General features: G+C 43.1%; 2 protein-coding genes across 3 annotated transcripts; one reads left to right on the forward strand and one right to left on the reverse strand.

Annotated features, from left to right (window-relative positions):
• The first annotated feature begins 277 nt into the window (after nt 1-277).
• On the forward strand, nt 278-3,934 carry LOC147153435 (retinol dehydrogenase 7-like). 2 transcript variants are annotated; one of them, XM_086029708.1, is made up of 5 exons: nt 278-432; nt 1,020-1,334; nt 2,839-3,097; nt 3,173-3,336; nt 3,414-3,934. In XM_086029708.1, the coding sequence occupies exons 2-5, from the start codon at nt 1,022-1,024 to the stop codon at nt 3,635-3,637; spliced, it is 960 nt and encodes a 319-aa protein (XP_085885834.1). In that variant the 5' UTR covers nt 278-432; nt 1,020-1,021; the 3' UTR covers nt 3,638-3,934. The 2 variants fall into 2 exon arrangements, with proteins under 2 accessions (XP_085885834.1, XP_085885835.1); XM_086029709.1 differs by lacking the exon at nt 278-432 and having other exon boundaries at nt 885-1,334.
• Nucleotides 3,935-4,452: 518 nt separating this feature from the next.
• On the reverse strand, nt 4,453-8,450 carry LOC147153436 (ATP synthase F(1) complex catalytic subunit beta, mitochondrial). The gene is made up of 10 exons (XM_086029707.1): nt 8,284-8,450; nt 7,333-7,506; nt 7,066-7,240; nt 6,848-6,969; nt 6,581-6,765; nt 6,337-6,495; nt 6,141-6,263; nt 5,842-6,054; nt 5,532-5,733; nt 4,453-4,852 (listed from the first exon to the last, which is right to left on the reverse strand). The coding sequence occupies exons 1-10, from the start codon at nt 8,384-8,386 to the stop codon at nt 4,755-4,757; spliced, it is 1,554 nt and encodes a 517-aa protein (XP_085885833.1). The 5' UTR covers nt 8,387-8,450; the 3' UTR covers nt 4,453-4,754.
• Nucleotides 8,451-12,218: the final 3,768 nt, after the last annotated feature.

Below are 12,218 nucleotides of genomic sequence, written 5' to 3' on the forward strand. Positions count from 1 at the left end.
TCGACTGAGGAAGTCCAAAAATAAACAAAACCAACTGGCTACACTCTCTAAAGCGAAATATGATGTAGGGGGAAAAAGCACTCACACACTTACAACTCAAGACCGTTAGGAAACTGCGTCAACGGTAGCTGATTGAGGGTTTGCGGCCGCCCTTATGATTATCACTTTTAAACTTTTAAACCAAATTATTTGTGTTACATTGTCATATATTCCATCCATCAGATACGAATAACGTATAGAGCCTAAGATTTTGTCACTTGCAGTGTGGCTATTTTGACAGCTAGGGGCGCCATTCTGCAAGCCTGATGAAAAAAAAATGGGGGAGGGGGGGCAGCTGATTTCGAAAGTTATGAGAGATTATACATTAATAGGCCAGAGGACATCTCCACGCTCAAGCACTTGTCACTGTTCTGGGCCACCTCCTGCCGACGGGTAAGATCTTGTGCTTGTCTTTCTGCTTCTTGTCCACTTGCTAAGAAAGGGTACTTTGCTAGGTGATGAAAAAAAATGCACGTGTTTACTATTTGTACAGTGGACAGTAGTATCCAAACCATGTATTTATTTAACAACGAGCAATACATACTGTGTTATGAAGTCATTTTATAAATCGCATTGAGATGTTGGGAAGTTTTCTTTTGTTGCTAATGACTGAATGGAAATGTGATTCATGTATTCATGTGATTCTTGAACCTCAAACATAAATGTATGCAAGGGTGTCCAAATTGAGTGTCAAAGTCAAAAAATAATCCCCCAAGTGAAATTGGATGCAGTTTTGGATTATCTGCATGCTCTGGGGGTAAAGGTTACATGTTGGTCCTAATACATTACACAATTTGTCATGTTGCCTCACACTGCCCACCCACTAAATGTTGGGATCACGGGTAAAGCTTCAGGGTAAATTAAAATGCACCGAATGACCTTCTCTAAACCTTTGAATGCACATGTGCAACTGTTCAAAGTTTCAGCGCTTCTTGCATAACTTGTTGCTCTCTAGTAAACTGAATGTCTGCTTCCGGCAGCCATGTATTTGTACCTCCTGGCTCTGGTAGTGTTCTACTATGTGTACCGCTGGCTCCGGGAGCTACCTAGGGTCGCTGGCAAGGGCGACAAGTATGTGTACATCACCGGCTGCGACACAGGCTTTGGAAACCTCCTGGCCCGTCACCTGGACAAGCTGGGCTTCCGAGTCATCGCCGCCTGTTACACGGAGAAGGGTGAAGAAGAGCTGAGGAAGTCGTGCTCTGCAAACTTGACCACAACACACCTGGACGTTCGATCGAATGAAAGCGTCGCCAAAGTTGCAACTATGATCAAGGATAAAGTGGGCCAGCGCGGTGAGTGTGTAGTAGCTTTGGAAAATAGTCAAGTACGAATACTTTGTTTCTGGAATTTTTTGTCAAGTATCTGTACTTTACATGAGTATTTATTTTTCTGAGGACTTTTACTTTTACTAACGGCATTCAAAATCATGTGTAGTTTCTCCTCCGTACCTTTTCAAAATAGGCTTGTTATACTAACTGTTCTATGACGGGGGTTCCTAACTGGTCCACGAGTGTTAGCTTGGGGATCTGCAAAATAATAATGAATAAATTATTGTCTTATCATTAAGTAAGTATATATCAACAAGTGGGGACAGAGGTCAATAAAAAAACACATTACACATTACTTAGTAAAACTCATGACTCTTTCTTAGCTTAGCTTTATTTTGGGCGTATTAAAAACATGGTATTGTGACACATCTGACACCACAACATGAATTCAGTGTTTTTCTTTCTTTTTTTTTTTTTTTTTTTTTTTTTTTAGAACAGAAGGCGTTTTATCACAGAAATAAAGTCTTTTTTTCTGAGAACCAAAAGGCAATTTTTCTAGTATTAGCAGCCATGAATAAATAAATGCTTTTTTTCAGAATAAAATGTAGAATATTATGAACGATAACTTGTATTTTTAATATGAAATATGACTTTCTTCTCTCTATTTCCTGAGCTAAATTAAATACCATAGTATTGTGACTGTCATGGAGAAATGTGACTTTTAATTCATTATTCTTACAATTACAACTTACCATCCTTGCATAATACTTCGTTGTCCTTGTAAAGATTACAACTTGCTTTTTCTCAAACAAAGGAAACTTTTTCATTCCAATGGCATTTAGGGGTACCCATAGTGGTTTTCTTTATCATTAGAATTATGTGGAAGGTCCTTGGAAAATATTCTTCCTATTAAGCGGTCCTGGACCCGAAAGGTTTGAGAATCCCTGATCTATGTTACACAGTATACATGCAACCACAGAGAGTGGGATAAAACATTTGTTTATATCAGATGGCCAGTATTGAAAACAAGCAAACACATCAATCATACTGTATCGAAAACATACGGATGGAAGGTACATAATTACAAAGAAAACGTTTTCTTTGCTTTAAATGTATTCTTTTGAAGCCTTGTGCCAGTCACTGATGGTGTAGTTGGCTCAACTGACTGGCTTCCTTTTTGTCTGTGTGGATTCCGTTCCCACACAGTGATGGTGTGAATGTGAGTGTAAATTGATGTCTGTCTCTCGGACTGACTGGCGACCAGTCCAGGGTGTAGTCTGCCTTTTATCCAAACGGAGCTAGCATAGCTTACATCTCCATGTGGCATTGAAAAGGGAAACTGCTGTTGAAAATGGATGGATGGATCATGGGCCTTTGCCTCCACCACAACATTTTAAAGAAATAGATGCTCCACTTCACCCCAGCCATCCGTTTTCAATAGCACAAAAGGAATCACTATTCACTGTCTAAAGGCTTCTAAAACTTTAGCACATTCACCCTACACTGACTTCCTCGTGTGTCCTGTCAGGCCTGTGGGCCGTAGTGAACAATGCAGGCGTGTCCGTCCCCTCGGCCCCATGTGACTGGCTGACCATCGATGACTACAAGTCCATGCTGGATGTGAACCTAAACGGGGTGATCGCTGTGACTCTGAGCATCCTGCCGCTCATCAAGAAGGCCAGGGGCAGGGTGGTCAATGTGGCCAGCGTGTTTGGGAGGATTAGTCCCACCGGAGGCCCGTACACTGTCTCCAAGTATGGCGTGGAAGCTTTCAACGACAGCCTCAGGTGATACTGCGGGCATTGGTCAACATTTTCTAGAGTTTTCAAACAAGCACTGATGATAATGGCTTTGCCACTTAGGCTAAATATGGCACCGTTTGGTGTCAAGGTCCTGTGCATTGAACCGGGCTTCTTCAAAACAAACGTGACTGATGCTGCAATTCTAAGTAAGAATGTGAAGTGGCTGTGGGACAAGATGCCTCAGGAGGTCAGAGACGACTATGGACAGGAATACCTTCAGAAATGTAAGTTTGGCTAATTACTTCAATTACTTGTTACAATTTGAATATTTATTTCACCTGTCTTCCTCCACCCCTTACAGCGTTAGCACTCTTATCCGACAAAGTTGCTAAGCTGTCAGACGCAGATCTGATGAAGGTGGTCAACTGTATGGAGCATGCGGTAGCGGCCGTTCGACCTCGTACTCGCTACTCACCAGGATGGGACGCAAAGTTGTTCTGGCTGCCGCTGTCCTACATGCCAACCTGCGTCTCCGGCTATATTCTGAGTAAAGAAGCCATTCCCATTGCCAAGTCAATGCAATAAGTGCATTAGTTTGGAATGAACATTTTTGCACATCTGTTCTTTCACCACTTGATAAAGCAGTCGGTATCCAAAATATAATTGCAAGAAACATGTATCTATTTTTTCCTACTGAAATTATAAAGCAATTTTTTCGCTTCAATTCAACTGTCTTAGCCATGGTTACACCGGGCCATATTGAAGGCCTTATCTGAAGGCAGCATTATGTTCAGGCCAATGTGCATGTCCTTGGTGATAAGCCTGTGTGTAAGGTTGTGGGGGGTCTTACTGAGTTGGGGTCAATAAAAAGCATTCCATGCAGCATGATTACATTTCCTTGTGGACTTTACAAAGCAACAAGGGTGTGAGGGCTCCTTTTTTGCAAGTTTTAACCCAATTAAAATTCTGCGAAGTGCACTCTTCAACAAAAAAGTCCTGGTCCAAGTCAAGTACATTAGTGGATAACATTGACTTGCAATGTTCTTTTGTTAAAGGGGAAGTCAACCCCCCAAAAAACTTTGCAATATGTTCAGCTCAGATTCAGAAAACAACAACAGAATTGCCGCCCCAAGAGATGGCTAAAAATGAGTGCATTTTTACTTGAGCATCCTGCCGCTCATTAACTTATATTACACTAATGCAAAATTAATCAGAATGCCTGCTGGGAACCTATTCTTGGAAAAAAAAAAATGTTTGGGTTGACTTGTCCAGTGCTGCTTTAATCAAAATGCCATGTTCCGTTTAGTGGGCCTGCGTAGAAAATACTTGTACAGAAAATCTTTGGGTTGACTTTCCCTGTATGACAAAAGCTGTGCAACACAAAACAAAGACACATGCGATTAATTTGTCATTTTATTTCTGCCACAACCACTTCGAATGATGGCTGCTTGACATGGCTCATGACTGCCATCTGGTGGTCAGCATAGGTACAAGATTCACTACCAGGAAATACAGTTGACAAATGGTGTAAAGACTTTAATTCCATCTTCTTCTGCAAATGGAGACATTAAATACAACTCTTCAAGTTGACAAGACAGATACATTTGTATTTGGACATGTTTTACAAACCAAGTGCTCCTAACAGCTGGACCCCTGCCTATTTGTTTTCTTCGTTCCGCAATAGTTCGATTGTTCAGGTGTTTTAAGAGTGCTCCTCAGCCAGTTTCTCAGCCTTCTGGACCACTTCCTCGATGGGGCCGACCATGTAGAAGGCCTGCTCGGGCAGGGGGTCGTACTCACCTAAGAAGACCAAGAAATTAAAAATGACTTACAATTTCAAGAACTCTATTAAATTGCCAAAGACAATTTTGTCTTTTCATAGTCCAGCCATTCAATCCCAGGAATTTATGCACATTTTTTTTTCAAACGTTAGGGTAAAAGAGGGTCAAAAAATGTCTGACAGTGAATGAGTTCAAGGACATTGTCTAGAATTTAAGTGCCATCTAGTGGTGAACTAATAGTATGCAACGACCTAAGCTTGAAGCGCATGCATGCACGCACGCACGCACACACTACGGTGCCTGAGACCACACATCTCAAGCCTACCACCAATGTCTTCAGCAGAGGTGCAAGCAAAACGTCATTAACGACTTCTTGTGTTCCCTCAAGTGATTAAGTATGTGCACTGCATTTGTTCCAGATGCTGAATATGTACATTTGCTAAGTTTGTCACATTCAGGTGTCTGAAGCAAAAAGACGGCGGCAAGAAATGGCAGCCTCCTGTAGGGGAGGCGCGCCCTATGTAATATAATTCACAATTACATAAAAAAAAAAAAAAGTACATTCAAGTGACAGAACATTTTTTTTGCATATTATTGAATAGTGCATTTTTAAAATGAATGAGCATTGAAAAATCAAAACCTACACACACTAGCCCTTTTATGGAAAGGGGCAAGCATAACCCCCCCTTCACCCTCACCTCCAAGAATGCTCTTAAATCCCTTGATGGTCTCCTTTAGGGGTACCAGCTTGCCCATGTGACCCGTGAAGACTTCAGCCACTTGGAAGGGCTGGGACAGGAATCGCTGGATCTTGCGTGCACGGGCCACTGTTAGCTTGTCCTCCTCGGACAACTCATCCATACCCAGGATGGCGATGATATCTTGAAGGGATTTGTAGTCCTGCGGTACAAAATAAAATGTGGAATATAAATAAATGTTGGGAGTTTAGATTTAAGGGTAAATTTAACTAGCAATCAATTTGGATAGGTTCATATTAAAACGTCGGACCTGAAGGATTTTCTGCACACCACGGGCGACATCGTAGTGCTCAGCTCCGACAATATTGGGATCCATAATACGGGAGGTGGAGTCCAGGGGGTCTACAGCCGGGTAGATTCCCAGCTCGGCGATGGCACGAGACAACACAGTGGTGGCATCCAAGTGAGCAAAGGTGGTTGCGGGGGCAGGGTCAGTCAAATCATCAGCAGGCACATAGATAGCCTGGCAGTGGGAGGGAGGAACTAATTTGTCAATATTACAATTCAATTAAAAAAATAAAAAAACATGAACTTGATTGTTGAACAAACCTGAACTGACGTGATAGAGCCTTTCTTGGTGGTGGTGATCCTCTCCTGCATAGTACCCATGTCTGTGGCCAGAGTTGGCTGGTAACCCACAGCAGAAGGGATACGACCCAGCAGGGCAGACACCTGACAAGTCAAACAAAAAGTTAAACCAAATCCAATTTCAGTACATAATCACACTTGTTCGGGAAGTCCTGACCTCAGAGCCAGCCTGTGTGAAGCGGAAGATGTTGTCGATGAAAAGCAGCACATCCTGACCCTCCTGGTCACGGAAGTACTCGGCCACAGTCAGCCCGGTCAGAGCCACTCTGGCACGAGCGCCGGGGGGCTCGTTCATCTGTCCGTACACCAGCGCCACCTAGCAGGGAAGGATGACAATGGAAGAACATCAAACCTCAGAGAAAAATAAACTACATCAAGATGAGGCCGTCACATCTACTCACCTTGGAGGTGGTATCCTTCAGGTTGATGACACCGGACTCGATCATTTCATGGTACAAGTCGTTGCCCTCACGGGTACGCTCGCCCACGCCAGCAAACACAGAGTAACCACCATGGGCCTTGGCCACATTGTTGATCAACTCCATGATCAGCACAGTCTTGCCTACGCCAGCTCCGCCAAACAGCCCTGAAACCCAACAAAAATTATGCCAAAGTTTTACATATCTAATTTCACCAAGCAAATTAAAATGTCATTATCTTGCACATACCAATCTTTCCTCCCTTGGCATAGGGGGCCAGCAAATCGACCACTTTAATACCAGTAACAAGAATCTCCTGCTCCACACTCATGTCAGTGAATTCAGGTGCTTCAGCATGGATGGGCGCGGTCCTGCGAGGAGAATCGAAATAGCCAGGTAGCAAATAATCTCATGAAGCAATCTTTGAATCACATGCATGTTAAGTGATTGCATTTAAGGTCACTTACTGCTTTGTGGAGATGGGGCCCCTCTCATCAATAGGCTCACCAATTACATTCATAATCCTACCGAGGGTCTCGGGGCCCACTGGGATTCTAATGGGGGCTCCGGTGTCCAGAACCTTCTGTCCACGGACCAAACCTTCAGTACCATCCATAGCAATGGTGCGCACAGTGTTCTCACCTACACAAAACAAGGTTTAAGTTAAATCCCCCACACAGCGTACTTGCCATGTTGTTGTAGGAAACAAGATAGTTCCAAGTCCAGCTGCTCACCAAGATGCTGTGCCACCTCCAGAACGAGCCTGGACTCTCGGCCGGCGACCTCCAGGGCATTAAGGATGGGTGGAAGGCCCTCGTCGAACTGGACGTCCACCACAGCACCGATGACGGCCACGATGCGTCCATTGGCAACACTGGCGGCGGCCACAGGCGCGACATACTCTCTGCCTGTGAGAGAAACACCCACCCACACTGATCAATTAACAGACATGACCTTGCATTCAAATCAGCATGCTATTTATCATATGGGGTTACAATACAAGAAATTATGCAGCACATCTGGAAGCTAGAGCCCAAAGTCAAAATTAAGTTGCTGTGCTGAGATCCAACTACCCATTATAGAGCCCCAAATCAACACTCGAAATTTAAAACGCACTGCACAACAAAGCCATGTAGGTAATTCACTTCAACTGAAAATGTCAGATGAATGAAATCCCACCGATGCTGTCTTTAGCATTTCAACATAGGACGAGAGCAGCTCGTTCGTTTCCATTCAATTCAGTCAAATGGCCAAACACATTTTCATCGCTCTACGTAACTTATTGGATGGTGTAAAAGTGAAAAGTTTGGAATACAACTACGGGCGACAAACGACACTAATACGCCCAAACCGTAATGCTAGTCTAGCAGCCTCCTCATGTCATTAGAGAAAGGTCATTGGTGCTAGCACAGCCAAAGAAGTGTCAAAACATCATCCAAAGCATGCAATCTGCCAACAATCACTATGCACATTTGCTTGCATACTTATGCATACTTTAGATAAGCAGTACACCAGCTCTAATTATACAATTGAATCCCAGGGCCTGTCAAGCCGCTCGAAAGGGCAGCCAGCGTGGAGCTAACAGCTAACGTTAGCATAGCTTGAGTTGTTCATTAAAAAGCCGCCTTATTGAGTCTTCGGCTCATGCGATTTCGCTCAATAACACCAAGCCTCGAGGGACTTACGAGAAAGGACGGCCGGTGTACCAACAAGGGCCTTCAGGGGCTGGACCCCAGGCTTGAGAGCCTGCAGGGCCCCGGTGCAGCAGCGTCCCACAGATCCTAACATGATCAAAATGGCTGAAGGTGGAACGAGGCAAGCGGAAGTCGCGGCTTTATAGCGAGTATGCACTAAAGCCAACTGCGCGTGCGTGACACGTTGAACGAATCGTGCGCGTGCGCAGAGAACGACTTTTTACTTGTTAGACGCATGCGCATTTGTAAAACCCAGGCAGCTGACATTCTGTTCGCCATAAAACTTCACGTCATGCGCATTGTTGCTGTTAAATGACCGACAACTAACTTAAATCTGGTAGTTGCTTTATGTGTATTACCTTTCGTGCCACAATACTACGCCATGAGGCACTATACTGTATATAAATATATAATTACATACTATTACTATTACATACATACCACATACCAGTGGCGTGCAGAAGATGCGGCCAACGGGGCACAACAACCTCAGGTTACCCATGGTCAAAGCAATCAGTTTGATGTCATTTCTGCTGAGACTTTTCCCATTCGCTCAGTGGCTAAAAAAGTTCGAGATTCAAAAAATACGTTTTAACTATCAAAGCTAAGACAAACAAAACACCAAAGGCTGACTTTTAATTTATTCAATCTGTTATATTTGATGTGGCTGGTGTCAGGCATAATTATCATCTTGAAAACCATACTTTTCTGAGCCAGCTGTACACCCCCCCCCCACATACACACACACCCTCCACATGCCCTGGGACACCCATCAATGTAAAAGTTACAATTTAAAAAGATGATTGCGACGATGACAGCATGGCTGGTGGGTGATGAGACATGGCTAAGCACAGTTAAGTGAAGAGTGTTTCTGATCCACTAGAGTGCGCCATTGTACCACAAAAATGTACAACAAGTATGAGCGCACGTTTGCATGCACATTGTGCAAGTTTGCCAACCATGTTTATAGCATTTCAATTTAGAAGGTCTAAATCATCAAATGTTTTGTGACCATCATGGATGTTCTCTGGGTTTTGGCCAGCTAGTTTAGCTTTCTCCCACTTGAATTGTGTCAGGAAAGTTCCATGACTGGTGTCACAAAACAGTTTTCACCTGTTTTTCACTTGCCCTTCCTGCAGTCAAATACACTTTCTTACCCTTCTTTGCCACAGTTTCATGGACGCCTGGAAGGATTCCTGCAGGGTCATAAGCAGAGGTGTGCATTTTATAAAATTTTGCCGGTCCGTCATTTGTCATCTTCAGCAGCCTGGGTACCTGTCCGTCTTTCATCAGTCCGTCATTTTGTCAAGTTGAACCGTATTGTAATTGTCAGTTGGTCAGTCCGTCAGTCAGTTCCATCCCCCCAAAAAACATGTCAGCAAAACAGGCATCCATCAGTGACGGTCTGAGAGGTCCGGCGGTACTTGACCTGGTTCCTGACGATTACTCTGATGGACGAAAATCCTTAAATCAGTGCTTAACCCATCATTTTTTTAAAGTGTCCCATCATTTGTCAAACATCATCAGATTGGGCGCCCGTCAGTGACGGACTGACGAATCGGTCTGTCAGTCTGACGGAATGCCCACCTCTGATCATCAAGACCTCTGTCGTCATGGCCATCTTGATCTTATCCACGTCTTGAAAACAAGTCCACTTAAAGACCCACTTGATCTTGGATAAAAGGCAACAAAATTACACTGAGTCAAGTCGGGTTCAGAGAGTTTGCTACAGCACAGCAAGGTTCCTCTTGGCCAGGAAGTGTCAGATTCTCAGGGTAATGTAGGCAGGTGTGTTGCCAGAGTTTGGCCGCCATCAATTGTTTTGCCACAACTCTTGCCTCTTTTCGCTTATTGAATGAAGCAAACCATCTTTTTGTAGACGTGCTAGTTGATCGTCTGGGCCATAATGAAAGGGAAAATTCATTTTGGGGAGTGTGGTTTTGAAATATATATTTTGTGATACCAGTCCTGGAACGTTTTTGACAGACCTTGTATATTTGTTTAAGTGGATACTATTATACAGAGGTGTCAATGTCACTGTGAATGGTTACCTGTCATCCCACGATTGATACGTCAACTCACCTCACACAGAGTCAGAGTCATCTGAGTCAGGCTCCATTTTCCCTCTGACCCTGTAAGTGGTATTGAATATGATTGGATGGGTAAAGCATAATTTCTTTTCTACAGAGGAAAAAAAAATGGGGGGATTAAGACAGTTATTATTAAAACTGGACTCCCTCTGCAAGTGGATCAAAGAAAGATGAGGTTATAGACAGAAAAGAATGATGTGACAATGATGTCATATTATCTCAAACGACATTACGCAGCATTACTGTTACATCATTATGAAGCATTTGCATTTAAGTCAGATGTTGACTCTGTAAATCATCTTAAGTAATTACGCATATTTTCTGAGGGAGAATTGCAGTGTCAAGTTGTCACCACATTGTTCAATTTTAATTTAAACACTTAATTTAACCAGTGGAGTTAAATCAGTTTGACATCAAATGACATCATTTGCGGTGGTTTTCATGTAAGAGTAGCAAGCAGTCAGACAGCATGCAGTTGGCTCTTATCCTACGGGACTGCAGAAGGCTCAGTAGAGATAACAACATTTCTTTCTACATGTATTAATCCAGCTCTACCAGTCTGTAGTTGCCTGACAAAACACAACAGACGCTTGGTCTCGGCACTCCGGGCATGCCCCAAACTAAAGTCTGACGAGTGAAAAGTTGTGCTTTCAAGGTTATTGCGTGGACACATGTGGAGAATCAAATACCTTGTGAACTCATCTGGACCTTTAACTAAGGAGTGTTTGGAAAAGCTTTCTTTACTAATTTGGTGTTACCGTAGCTACATCAAGGGTGGAGGAGCGACAAGGAGGAATCAGTTCACGAGATGCCATCTGATACAAGACTCAGTATGCTCCCTTCACCTGATTAGATGCATGTCATTGCCAATGTGATCACTAACTTGCCCTTAGATGGAATACAACACAGGAGCAATGTTGTAAATCAGTGATACAATCGAACTATATAAAACGTAACCGTAACAGTGTCACAAAAATGACTTAATTTGCGCAGGCAAAGCATGATGGCAGATCAGAGACTCTTCATCACCCTTTTATTTATAGGGCTGCTATGCATTTACCAGGTAAAGATGTCCAACAACATAAGTATTATTCTGTTCTGCCATTTAAAGACTTTATTTTTCCTAACAGAACACACATACATGCACACACGCACACACACACATAGACGTTATGCTGCAATTACAAAGGTGTTAACATTGAAAATCAGACCTACTTATTAGCCATGCACTCATGACATAACATTCATCTATTCACAGTGTCATTTACGTATCATTTGAATGACCTTTTTCCATGTATTACAACAAGACACTTAAAAAAAAATCTCCCCTCATTATTTAGCCATACTGTAGCAAATATGATTCATCCTTCACACAGACAGCAGACTTAAGGATGCATTCTTGAGTGACAGCCCACCATTCTGTGCTTTCCGTAAGGTACAGTACTTGGCAATAAAAATACGCACACACACACTGACACACACTGTCACCACAGAGGCAGAGTTATGTGATGCTAGTTGCAGTTTCTAGGGCTATAGACTTGCTTGAATCCACTACCAAACCTTGGTCCAGAGAACCTCAGTAATTTTAGGCCGGTTTCAAATCTCCCGTTTATTGCGAAAATTCTCGAAAAAGTTGTAGCGCAACAGCTTAGTGACTATATGGCCGCTAATAATCGATTTGAAATCCTTCAGTCAGGATTTAAAGCCCATCACTCTAGTGAGACGGCTCTTGCTAAAGTGACTAATCTTCTCCTAGCTATGGATGCTGACACCTCATCGAGTAGTACTCTAACTTGATTTTAGCGCTTAGCACCGTCGATCATAACATACTATTAG

This window comes from Filicampus tigris, chromosome 1 (assembly GCF_054856515.1).
Source record: "Filicampus tigris isolate MCC_2025a chromosome 1, RoL_Ftig_1.0, whole genome shotgun sequence".
Lineage (NCBI taxonomy): Eukaryota > Metazoa > Chordata > Actinopteri > Syngnathiformes > Syngnathidae > Filicampus > Filicampus tigris.